Source organism: Macrobrachium nipponense, chromosome 20 (assembly GCF_015104395.2).
Source record: "Macrobrachium nipponense isolate FS-2020 chromosome 20, ASM1510439v2, whole genome shotgun sequence".
Taxonomy (NCBI): Eukaryota; Metazoa; Arthropoda; class Malacostraca; order Decapoda; family Palaemonidae; genus Macrobrachium; species Macrobrachium nipponense.
This window is the reverse complement of record NC_061089.1, coordinates 14,999,496-15,011,683: the sequence shown is the minus strand read 5'-3', so window position 1 is coordinate 15,011,683 and position 12,188 is coordinate 14,999,496. Positions and strand designations below refer to the sequence as shown.

Genomic DNA, 12,188 nt, shown 5'->3' with positions numbered 1-12,188 from the left:
TTTTTCAAGGGAAGCTTGATAATCCTTTCAAATATGTTAAAGACATAGAGTTGCTGCAGATCGTGCTAGATGGAAAGGGGAAACTGTCCTCTTCCGATACCTCTGTGAACCACATAATGGTTTTCTTCCCTTTCAGAGGGAAGAATCACCTTGGTATTTTATGCTATCAATGAACACAGTAAAAAGATATACTCTGTCTCAACAAAGAATATTAGAGATAGTAGAGAATTAAGATCTTCGGGATCTTATACAATACCTCTATACGATAAGAGTAAGAGATCTTATACTTAGAATGGGATCCTAATTTGGGCCTCAGATTCCGTGTTCCGACAAGATGGAACTGCTCCTAATCAAATGTTTTCTCTTGTCCTAAACGATCAAAAGGACAAGTGAAATTTTGGGCTTTAGAATCTGGAATCAAATTCTATGAAGACTCAGCAATGGGTTCTGGCCAGCATAGTATGTTTGGCAAAAGAACTAAAGCCTTTTATTCCTGGATCATCGCTTTCAGATAGAGGTTTCGTTGTCCGGGTAATGTATTGACATTGTCATCTACAGAAGAAGACAAGGTTTAAACGTTTACTGACAGAGTCTTTGGAACGTGATGAGGGCTCAAACTACTTCCCAAAAGGGCGTCAGAGAGATACATTCAAGAGCTAGAATCAGGAGTCCTACCAATTTCAGTTCAGAATCTCTTTAAGCTTCCAGGCTCCTTCCCTTCCTTCGGGCAAGGTAGGGAAGCTTCTGCAACGAGAAAATCATCAACATGTAGGAGGAGAACTCGTTAGCAACGGAAGTATTCAATAAGGATCCTCCTCGGAGGAAGACTTGTCTCTCGGACTTTTAGATTTCCTATCGTCTACTGGATGTAGCTGACTAAATTTTGATGAATGTGCAGGAGCAATTAGTGTCTTTGGTAGGAGTACTTTCTAAAGAGCCTACTCGTAAAAAGGATGACAGGCTTCCGATTAAGAGATCCAAATACCGATCTCCTGTCGGGCGCGACGAACCCTACAGGGGAGTTGTCGCACAAGCGGCCATCTCTGGGGGAGCGGTGCGTTAGGCAGGCGAGACGTGGGAAAGGAAGTAACTCCTGCCAAGCGTCTGGCGCCAACTAGGAGCCAGGCGCCAAGTAGGCGCAAAGAGCCTGACTTTACTGTAGATCGTTCTAGGCCCAGATCTTCATCCAAGCAACAAGAGCCAACTGGAGAAGAGAGAACTCCTGATAGGAGTATAGCGCCCGCTAAGCGCAATATACTTGCCATTCGAAAGGCGCATTCCATGAGCGATACTCCTACCAAGCCACAGGAGTATTCGAACTAGATGCGCCTTCCATAGGTCAGGAGTATTTGGGAAGAGATACTCCCGCCAGCGCCTTGAGTACTCTGACCTCGATACTCCTCCCAAGGCGCCAGGAGTATTCTAGACTTTTTACTCCTACCAGGCGCCAGGAGTATCGAAATAAGCGCGATTTGTGCCTACCAAGCCGCCAGGAGTATTCTGAGCTTAATACTCTAACAGGCGCCAGGAGTATTTGGAGCGAGATGCGCCTTCCAGACGGCAGGAGTATTCGAGGAGTGTTACGACTGTCAGGCGCCAGGAGTATTCCAAACAGGATGCGCGAGGCGCCAGCCAGGCGCAAGCCAGACGCTAGGCTTCATCCAGATGAGATCCAGTTCAAAGAAAGTCCTAGTCTTCTTTGAAACAATGGTGATCTCTAAAGCACTTTCATAAGTGACTTGATGATACCTTCAAACAGCTGAGAATTTAAAAGCTCATGAAGTGCGAGCTTTTGCAAATTCTTGTTCTTTTCATAACAATATGTCAGGAAGACATATTAGCTTTAACATATGAGAGATGCAACTTATGTGTTGACTGCTCATTACACGAAGGACTTCAAGTTTAACCTACGAGAGATCCTTCTCTCTTGGTTTATACGTATCAGCGGATACGTTGCTGGGATAAGGAGCCGACACTGATCCTTTAATAATGAGTTGAATTTATTTTAACTTAGTGATTTTTTTTTGAGGTTTGAAAGGAGTTTGGGGGATAACTCTTTTTCAATTTTAGCGCGAACCCTCATGTTAGGAACAGGTGATCGGGATCGGTTGTTGTGCTCCTTAGTTATGCCAATAGGCATAGGCATGTTGTCATATAAGCGGATTAGCACCCATTGACAAATGCCAATTAGGCTCGACCGAGTAAGTGGATAAGACCCCATCGGTAGACCCACAAGAACTCTTGGCCACAGATCACTATCTTGCTAAGGCTCTTGAGACGAAGCAGACTCCTATGCAATAGCTAGGAAGTCGACCCTTCGTCTAGAAACACAGAGGAACCAAGGTCTATAAATACCTACAACACATGTTGTTTACCTGTCTAGTCAGGAGTTAGCTGTCTCTTGCCCTCCACCAAAGGGTGTCAATCAGCTATGTATATATCTGACAGGTAAGTTGAATGTATGAAAATGATATTGTTATGATACAATAAAGTTTCATACATACTTACCGCAGATAATATACGATTGAAGACCCACCCAGCCTCCCCGCAGGAGACAGGTGGAAGAGAGAATCTGATTAGAAAACGGGAATGGTTCCTAGTCCTGCCACCCAGCGGCAGGCCGGTAGATCACCTGACCTACCTGTAGCGTGTGCCGCGAAATTCGAATTTCTGTCGGGGACGACGGAGTCGATAGCTATGTATATATCTGCCAGGTAAGTATGTATGAAACTTTATTGTATCATAACAATATCATTTTTAGGACTTTCGAAGTCTTCAATTTCCTAGATTGGTCTTTGGGAGCACTGGCGAACTCCCTAGAAGAAGAAGATTCGCAGGATATGGAAGCGGCTAAGAGCATTATGTCCTGCATGGACAAGGCTCTGAGAGATGGAACGAATGAACTGCTTCTTTGTTCACAGCAGGAGTACTGAAGAAGAGGTCGCTGTTGTGTTCTTTCGCTTCAAAAGGGGTTTCAAACTCTCAGAAATCGGAGTTGCTGTTCTCTCCCTTTCGAAACAGCTGTTTCCTTCAGAGGTGATTAGGGATATAGCTCTCTCTCTCAGAAGGCCACTCAAGATCTTCTCTCGTCTTCAGTTAAGAAGTTCTTACCATCCAAGTTGGTTAAGAAAACTCCAAAGGAACCTAGGCCTTCGCAACAGCCCTTTCGAGGCAGAACGTTCGCTCGACCCGCCTTTAGGGGTAAGAGAGTACCCGCTAAAAGAGGAGCCAAGACCACCTCTAAACAATGAGATCTCAGTCCTCCAGACGACAGTGGAGCCAAACTTCAAGGTTTTTGGGAAGTTTGGCAGAACATGAAGGCAGATCCCTGGGCTGTCAACGTAGCTCGGGAAGGGTACAAGATTCCTTTCTTGAAGAGACCTCCTCTCGCAACATCTCCGAGAGCCCTCGGGGCAAATTACAACGATTTAGTGAAGAAAGCGGCTCTGTGGGAGCAAGTAGCTTCCATGCTAGAGAAAGGAGCCATAGAAACTGTTCTGGATCACGAATCTCCGGGATTTTACAACCGGTTGTTCCTGGTTGCAAAGTCCTCAGGAGGTTGGAGGCCAGTTCTGGACGTAAGTCAACTGAATCTTTTCGTAGAAAAGACCAAGTTCACTATGGAGACGAACGATTCAGTGCTGGCAGCGGTACGTCCAGGGGACTGGATGGTGACCCTGGACTTATAAGACGCATACTTTCATATTCCGATTCATCCAGGAAGCAGGAAGTATTTAAGGTTTGTGATTGCAGGACAGGTCTTTCAGTTCAAGGCCCTGTGCTTCGGCCTTTGCACAGCCCCCAAGTGTTCACGAGGATGATGTCCAATGTGGCGAGATGGTTGCACTTAAGAGGGATCAGAGTGTCTTTTTACCTGGACGACTGGTTGATAAGATCCCAATCAAGAAGTCAATGTCTGGAGGACTTGAATCAAACATTGAACTTAGCAAAAGACCTAGGTCTTGTGGTAAACATGGGAAAGTCTCAATTGAATCCCCACAACAGATAGTTTATTTGGGGGGGGATTCAGATATCGTCAGTGACTTTTCGGGCTTTTCCGTCCCCCGAAAGGCAAGCCCTATGCATTCGGAAGGTGCAGGACTTTCTAGAGAAAGACCGATGCTCAGCAAGAGAGTGGATGAGTCTACTGGGCACACTCTCTTCGCTAGAGAGGTTCATTTCTTTAGGAAGACTGCACATGAGACCTCTACAGTTTTTCCTGAAGGATTCATGGCCAAGAAAATTGCAACCGGATTCCTTCCAGTTTCTAATTCCTGCTGAAGTGAAGGAGGAATTAAAGTGGTGGCTAACTCCAGGCAGGTTAGCAAGAGGGATGTCGCTTCAGCAGAAGAGCCCAGACCTCATCTTGTATTCCGACGCGTCGGACGCGGGCTGGGGAGCGACATTAGGCCCTCAAGAGGTGTTGGACTTTGGAGCAAGGAAGAAACAAGTTGGCACATAAACAGGAAGGAAACTGATGGCAATTTTCTTGGCCTTGAAGCACTTCAGAGAGTTGATTCGAGACAAGACAGTGTAGATCAACTCGGACAACACCACGGCTCAGGCATACATCCGCAAACAAGGAGGGACTCATTCTTTTCCCCTTTACAAGCTGGCAAAGGAAGTTCTGCTTTGGGCGGAAGAGGAAAGCGTCGTGCTGCTCACCAGGTTTATCAGGGGGAGAAAAATGTGAGTGCGGACCTGTTGAGCAGAAGAGAACAACTTCTCCTGACGAGTGGACTTTGCACATGGAGGTTTGCCAGAGCCTGTGGAAGTTGTGGGGCCGTCCGGTAGTAGATCTGTTTGCGACAGCCAGAACAAAAAGATTACCAACCTATTGCTCTCCGGTTCCAGATCAGGAAGCAGTGGCGGTCGACGCATTCCTGATGGATTGGACAAACTTAGATGTTTACGCTTTTTCCTCCATTCAAAGTACTGGGGAAAAGTTATGAAGAAGTTCAGGGAGAGCCAAGGAACGAGGATGACCTTAATAGCTCGTTTTGGCCGGCCCAAAGTTGGTTCACAGAGGTACTGGAAATGGACAATAGATACGCCAAGGACTCTTCCTCTAAGAGTAGATTTACTCAGACAACCCCACTTCGACAGGTTTCACAAGAATACCCTCGCTCTGGGTCTGACTGCGTTCAGACTATCGAAAGTCTTGTCAGAGCGAGGGGATATTCTAGAGAGGTGGCCAGTGCAGTGGCTAGCGCCAGAAGAACCTCCACAATTACAGTATATCAGTCGAAGTGGGAGAATTTCCGGAAGTGGTGTAAGAACAGGAAAGTGTCTTCATCCAGTACCTCTGTGACCCAAATCGCAGACTTCCTTCTATACTTGAGGAAGGATTTGGGTTTGTCAGTTTCGACAATCAAAGGCTATAAAAGTATGCTAACCTCAGTGTTTAGACACAGAGATCTAGACATCTCTAATAACTTAGACCTTAGAGATCTGATTAGGTCATTTGGTACCAAGAAACAACCCCAATGCAGGCCACCTGCTTGGAACCTCGATGTTGTCTTGAAGTATTTACCTCTGCAAATTCGAGCCTTAGAGAAATCCTCTCTGAGAGATGTTGCTAAGAAAACTATCTTTTTAGTCGCTTGGCAACGCTAAAAGAGCTAGTGAGCTTCAGGCCATATCGAAGAAGGTGGGATGGAGACATGGCAACGCAGTGTGTTCATTCCAGGAAGGTTTGGTTTCTTGGCCAAGAATGAGAATCCGGCTAATCCTTGGCCTAGATCCTTTGAAGTTTTGGGTCTTTCTGAGTTAGTGGGTCATGAGCAAGAAAGAGTTCTCTGCCCAGTGAGAGCATTGCGTTTTTATATGGAAAGAACAAGAGAGATCAGAGGGAAATCTGATGCTCTTTGGTTTCAGTAAAGACCCCAGTAGACCCATGACGAAGAACGCTCTAGCCTTCTTCATGAGAGAGTTGATTATAGAGAAGCTCATATGTTGTGTCAAGAGCAGAGCTTTGGTTATTTTGAAAGTGAAGGCTCATGAAGTCAGGGCAGTTGCGACTTCATTAGCTTTTAAAAGAATTTAGTAGCCCTCAAAGAAATTATTGAATCCACATATTGGAGAACTAATTCAATATTTGCGTCTCATTATCTTAGGGATATTCAGACAACCTTTGATAATTGTCAGACGCTAGGTCCATACGTGTCCTCTGGTACAGTATTGGGCAAAGGAGTTACTACCCCATAACCTTCTTTTAAGCTAGTTGATTTTATTAGGTGATGGTGTTTGTGTTTTTTGGTCGTCTGAGAAAAGTGTTCTGTACTTTTATCAGTCTTGTTAGTATTATCTTGGTGTGTGTGTGTAGTTCAGGTAAATGATCTATTACTAGCTTGAATGCCGTGCATAAGAGGGCTGTACGGTTCTGTCAACACATTGGTCACGTCCAGTTGTCAGTTCCAGTCTTAGCTTCTTCAACATACAGGACACTTCCTTGTTGAGAGCTCCTAAGGTTTAAGCAGGCTTAGAGGCAGGACCTATGAAGTCAGCTACCTTAGCAGGTAAGGAACCTAGAGTTTTAATAATATTTAATAATATTTTTATACTCTAATAATGTTGCTGTCTTTGACCCACCTCCAAATGTGTCAATCAGCTATATATATACCTGCCAGGTAAGTGTCATACATTAAAATGAAGTTTTTATGTTAAAACAAAGTTTAATGTATACTTACCTGGCAGGTAATATAATTTAATGCCCACCCTCTCCCCTCAGGAGACAGGGTTCAGAGAAAAATCTGGCCCAATTGGGAACGGTTTCCTAGCGCTAGCGCCACGGTAACGGGGTGGTGGTTGCCTGAACTACCAATAGGTTACTAGCGTTTGCCGCGAGTTTTGAAAATTTCTGCCAGGTGGAACAGAGAATATAGCTATATATATACCTGCCAGGTAAGTATACATTAAACTTTGTTTTAACATAAACTTCATTTTTTTTTTTTTTTTTTATCAATTTTTTCATCATAAATTGCACTTTTTGTGATAAAACTATTAATAAAAACAGGTATAATAATAATAATAATGGTAAGGATAATGATATTGGCTGGGAGTCTGGCTGAGCGCTGATTGTTAGAGGGCCACACCTTAATGTTCTTCTGATGGTGGTAGGGAGAGGTAGGGAGAACCAGGCTCTCATCAGTCACTTTCAGGTGTTGAGAGCCTTATGTTGGAGGCAACAATGGATGGTAGATGTCACTGTCCAGACTTTTTGTTTTCATTATAATCTGCTGGTTGGGGGCACTTCTGTGTCCCATCATGTAGTTCTGGTAGAATGCCCCCTTCATATTGGTATTGGTGGATGGCAGTTTACCAGCATTGAGGAACACAGCAGCCTCCCCCCCTCCCCCGTAGCAGCACTGTAACGAACACAAAAATCTTGGAAGGAGACATCAATCATCCCCTCTGATATAAGAAGGCCCTCACCATCTGCTAAAGGAAACTGTTGCTGAATGTGACCCAAAAGACCCGGTCACTCTACCAGCTTTCGGAGAACAGCAAGGCAGACTGTTGAGATAACCCTTCAGCCATCTGCTACTTCAGATAGCACACCCTATGAGCAGAACTCCCATGGCCTGGTGCGAGACAGTCAGCTCCTTTGGTGGTCAGGCAGACTCCTAGATGAATCATTCCACTCCCAGCTAATAGTAAGAGCCCCTTCAGTTTTGACAGCCAACCAGTTATAATAATAATAACAATAATAATAATAATGATGATGATGATGATGATTATTATTATTTTTTAAGGGGCATCCTTTGTGTCCTCTAAGAGGAAGGTCTTGGTAAGTTCTTACCTGGTTTACCTTTTGATTATCGAAGTGGTAAGATGATGATGATTTTTTTTTTTTTTTTTTTTTTTTTTTTTTTTTTTTTTTTTTTGCTCTATCACAGTCCTCCAATTCAACTGGGTGGTATTTATAGTGTGGGGTTCCGGGTTGCATCCTGCCTCCTTAGGAGTCACACTCTTCTTACTATGTGTGCCGTTTCTAGGATCCACAACTCTTCTGCATGAGTCCTGGAGCTACTTCAGCCTAGTTTTGTTTTTCTAGATTCCTTTTCAGGGATCGTGGGATCGTGCCTAGTGCTCCTATGATTATGGGTACGATTTCCACTGGCATATCCCATATCCCTTCTTATTTCTATTTTCAGATCTTGATACTTATCCATTTTTTCCTCTTTCTCTTCAACTCTGGTGTCCCATGGTATTGCGACATCAATGAGTGATACTTTCTTCTTGACTTTGTCAATCAACGTCACGTCTGGTCTGTTTGCACGTATCACCCTATCCGTTCTGATACCATAGTCCCCAGAGGATCTTTGCCTGATCGTTTTCTATCACTCCTTCAGGTTGGTGCTCGTACCACTTATTACTGCAAGGTAGCTGATGTTTCTTGCACGGCTCCAGTGGAGGGCTTTTGCCACTGAATCATGCCTCTTTTTGTACTGGTTCTGTGCAAGTGCCGGGCATTCACTTGCTATGTGGTTTATGGTTTCATTTTTCGTATTGCACTTCCTACATATGGGAGAGATGTTATTTCCGTCTATCGTACTTTGAACATCAATTATTTTTATTATATTATTATTTTATTATTATTATTATTATTTTATTATTTTATTATTTAATTATTATTATTTAGGGGCATCCTTTGTGTCCTCTAAGAGCAAGGTCTTGGTAAGTTCTTACCTGGTTTACCTTTTGGGTATTGAAGTGGTAAGACAAAGCATTGTACCTAAAATGAGGTTTGTTTTTATAATGTAACATGTTGTATACAAGAATAAGTGAATGAAAGGCTGGTGGTCTCAAAGTATCATTTTATTGTTTTATTTCAGAATCTGTTATTGAATTCTACACAAATTTAGCAGTAGATAACAAGAAATTATATGAACCCAGTAATAATTACAACGACTGCATGGATGTTAATGAGAAAATTCTCCAAAGTTTGAAACTCAGTGAAAATGAACCACTCAATCTAGCAAGTGAATCTGCTGTAAATCAGGAAAGTACTAACAAGAATGCAGTAGATGTTGCTCTTTCTCTCTCTAGTGCATTTGAACCAGAACCAGAAGATGTGGATTTAGATGACCTTGTACGAGATCCATCTCCTGAAAAGACAAGTGAAGAAGTGAGGTCATTAAGTCCTGTAAAACAACCTAGTCCAGTAAAAGAGCCCTCTCCAATGAAAGAACCTGTGGTTGTAAAGGAACCTACCCCAGACAAACAACTTACTTCAGTTAAAGAACCTACTCCAGTGAAAGAAGTTAACCCAGTTAAGCAACCAAGCAACCCAGAAGCACCCACCAATGACAAAAAACCAGTTCGACCCAAGCAACTTTCTATTGAAAAACAATCAGTTCCTCAGAATGATCCAAGTTCAGTTCAGCCAGTTACATCTGTTCCAAAAAGTAATCAAAATGAAATGCCAAAGGACAAAAATCAAACCTCATTTAATTTTGGTTTGCCAAAGACAAGTACTTCAAATATTCCCATGAACTTTGGTGTTCCCAAACCAGATGGTGGTTTTCAGGCCAATAGTATTATTGCAAATGCTTTAAAAGATGTTGATTTAGGTAATCACTCCAAAGAAGAAAAGGTTCCAGAAGGACCTACGATAGACCTAGATGCACCAGTAGCTTCGACTAAACCCGTTTTATTGGTAGATAAAACTGAAGCGGAAGATTTAGAAGACTGGCTAGATTCTGTGCTTGATGATTAAACAGAACTGATGTCTAGAACATTTTATTATAGAGTTTCTTAGCTTGTTATGGAATTGAATAAACTATTAACACATGAATTGCGTAGAGGTTATAATATATTCTGTAAAAAAAGATTGTGACTGACCTTCCTTTCCAAATCAATTATATTTTTATTATTGTTATTAGTAAATGTTAATTTACAAAATACTTGTTGGCGCTTTGAATTCTGAGGAGCTCAGATTCCTTATGTAATTCTAATAGATTTCCTCAACTTCAACATTGTTCATATTTCGCTTGTGACTTTGTTAATTAGCCACAGATTCAGAAAAATGTTGTGACTAGATATCTCAGAAAAGAGGTATACTTTGTAAGGATTTAGAAGGAACCGTAAGTTGACAATGCTTCTTAAAACAAGCAGTCAAAAAATAGCAAAATTTTTGGTCATATCAGCTGCCATAAATAAAACTGAAGTTAAATGTACATTTTCATTAACCATTTTATGGGGCTACACTAAATTAAAACCCTTACAAATTGTCCAAAAGACACATCATCATATGCAGTTAAGCACAGGCAGTCCCCGGGTTACGAAGGGGGTTACATTCTTGAGACGCGTCGTAAGCCAAAAATCGTCGTAAGCCAGAACATTGTCATAAATCCTAAGAAAACCTTACTTTTAATGCTTTAGGTGCATTCAAAACTATGTAAACTGCATTCTTATTGCATTTTTCATAAAAAAAAAAAACACTAAATATTGATTATTTTGCATTTTTGGTGTCATATTTCATCTGCCAGATCAGCGTTTGTAGGCGTCGTAACTCTGGGACATGCGTCGTAACCCTGGAACATGCGTCGTAACCCTGGAACATGCGTCATAACCCTGGAAATAATTTCTGCCCGGGGACTGCCTGTAATAAGTATAGCTGGGAGCATACACAGCCATCATTCATTTACTACAGCTTTATGAAAGATGTGTTGTTGAATTTTTTTTGCATAATGCTGGTTTGGGAAAAATTATTTGTAAGGCATTGTAACTATTTGTCAAAACAAAATAGAACACTGGACCCATTTTCAGCCTAGGTGAGTAAATTTTGTAAAGTCAATGGGTTTTTTACAACTGAAATAGAAACAAAGGACTGCAATCACCATCATAAAAGATTTCTTTACAAACTCACTTCAGTTGTGTGGTTGGTATGGTCTTGGCCTGCCACCTCAGTGGCCGCGAGTTCGATTCTCAGGCATTCCTCTGAGGAGTGAGAGGTGTGTATTTCTGGTGATAGAAGTTCACTCTCAACGTGGTTCGGAAGTCATGTAAAGCCGTTGGTCCCCTTGCTGAATAACGACTGGTTCCATGCAACGTAAAAACACCATACAAACAAACAAACTCATTTCTGGTGTTCAGTGTTCAGGCATAACTGCTAAAAGTAGTCTGCTGTAAGAATGAATTTATTGGGAGGTAAACAAACATGGTGGTAATCCCTTTCTGAATTCTAAGACCTACTAGATCAATAACTTTCGAATTGCCCAGAAACAACACTACATGGAAAATGGCTCACAGGAAATTCCTGTCATATAGACCATAATCATCCTCAGTAGTGAAGCAGACATTCAAGACACCGGTTATGTTCTCTTTTCTACTCTTTACCAAGGTAGGACAGTAAAATTTCGCTGCCAGTTACTCAAAAGTTAAAAGCTAACCTCAAATATGGGGATTTTACCTCAGATTTTTCCTTTAAAAATACTGCTTTCCTTCTCCTACACTGAAATTTTAATATTTTCCTTCAATTTTCTGTTGCTTAATCTATTTTATTCGTTCATCTATCCAATTACTTGTTTTATTTTCTATTATTAATTATTGTCTGCAATTTTTTTTATTATCATTAAATAATTCTGTCTACTACCAACTACATAAAAAAGTGCTTTTCGTTTTCATTGCATCCATAAATCAAGAGGAACCTCTCATGTAATGCATCTGCTTGTCGGGAAATTCCTGTCATATACACCATAATCATCCTTAATAGTGATTAGAAATTGAAGCTTACGTCATGGAATTATTTCCATATGGGTGTTTCCTCCCATAAAATTGGCCTTTTGATATTCCAAAACATAACATCGCTTTTTCCACAGTAATTGCTGCCATAGAATTATTTTTGTCAAACTCTTACTAAATTTCAAAGTTACTATTTAATTTGAGAATAAATATTAATTCTATTATAAGTTATATTTATAAACCAATTTTTCGTCAAAATGAAAACTAGAGATGTAATTTAGTGTCAATTTTAAAAATTTATTACTATAGTTATTTTACTGAGTATCCCGGGGAGTTTCTATTCGGTAACCATCTTTTAAACAGAATTCAAACACTAGCATTTGTTACATATACAAACACTGTGGCTGGTAATTAACTTTGTATGGACTATTTATGTGTTTAGTAAACGGTATGACGACATTTGAGTATAGTGAAGAAATTGTTTTGCGTTTACGTATATA

The 12,188-nt window shown here is 41.3% G+C and overlaps 1 protein-coding gene across 1 annotated transcript; it reads left to right on the top strand.

Moving 5' to 3' along the window:
• The first annotated feature begins 8,832 nt into the window (after positions 1-8,832).
• On the top strand, positions 8,833-10,177 carry LOC135222298 (sporozoite surface protein 2-like). The gene has a single exon (XM_064260397.1). It carries the CDS (start codon positions 8,918-8,920, stop codon positions 9,719-9,721), a length of 804 nt encoding a protein of 267 aa, XP_064116467.1. The 5' UTR covers positions 8,833-8,917; the 3' UTR covers positions 9,722-10,177.
• Positions 10,178-12,188: the final 2,011 nt, after the last annotated feature.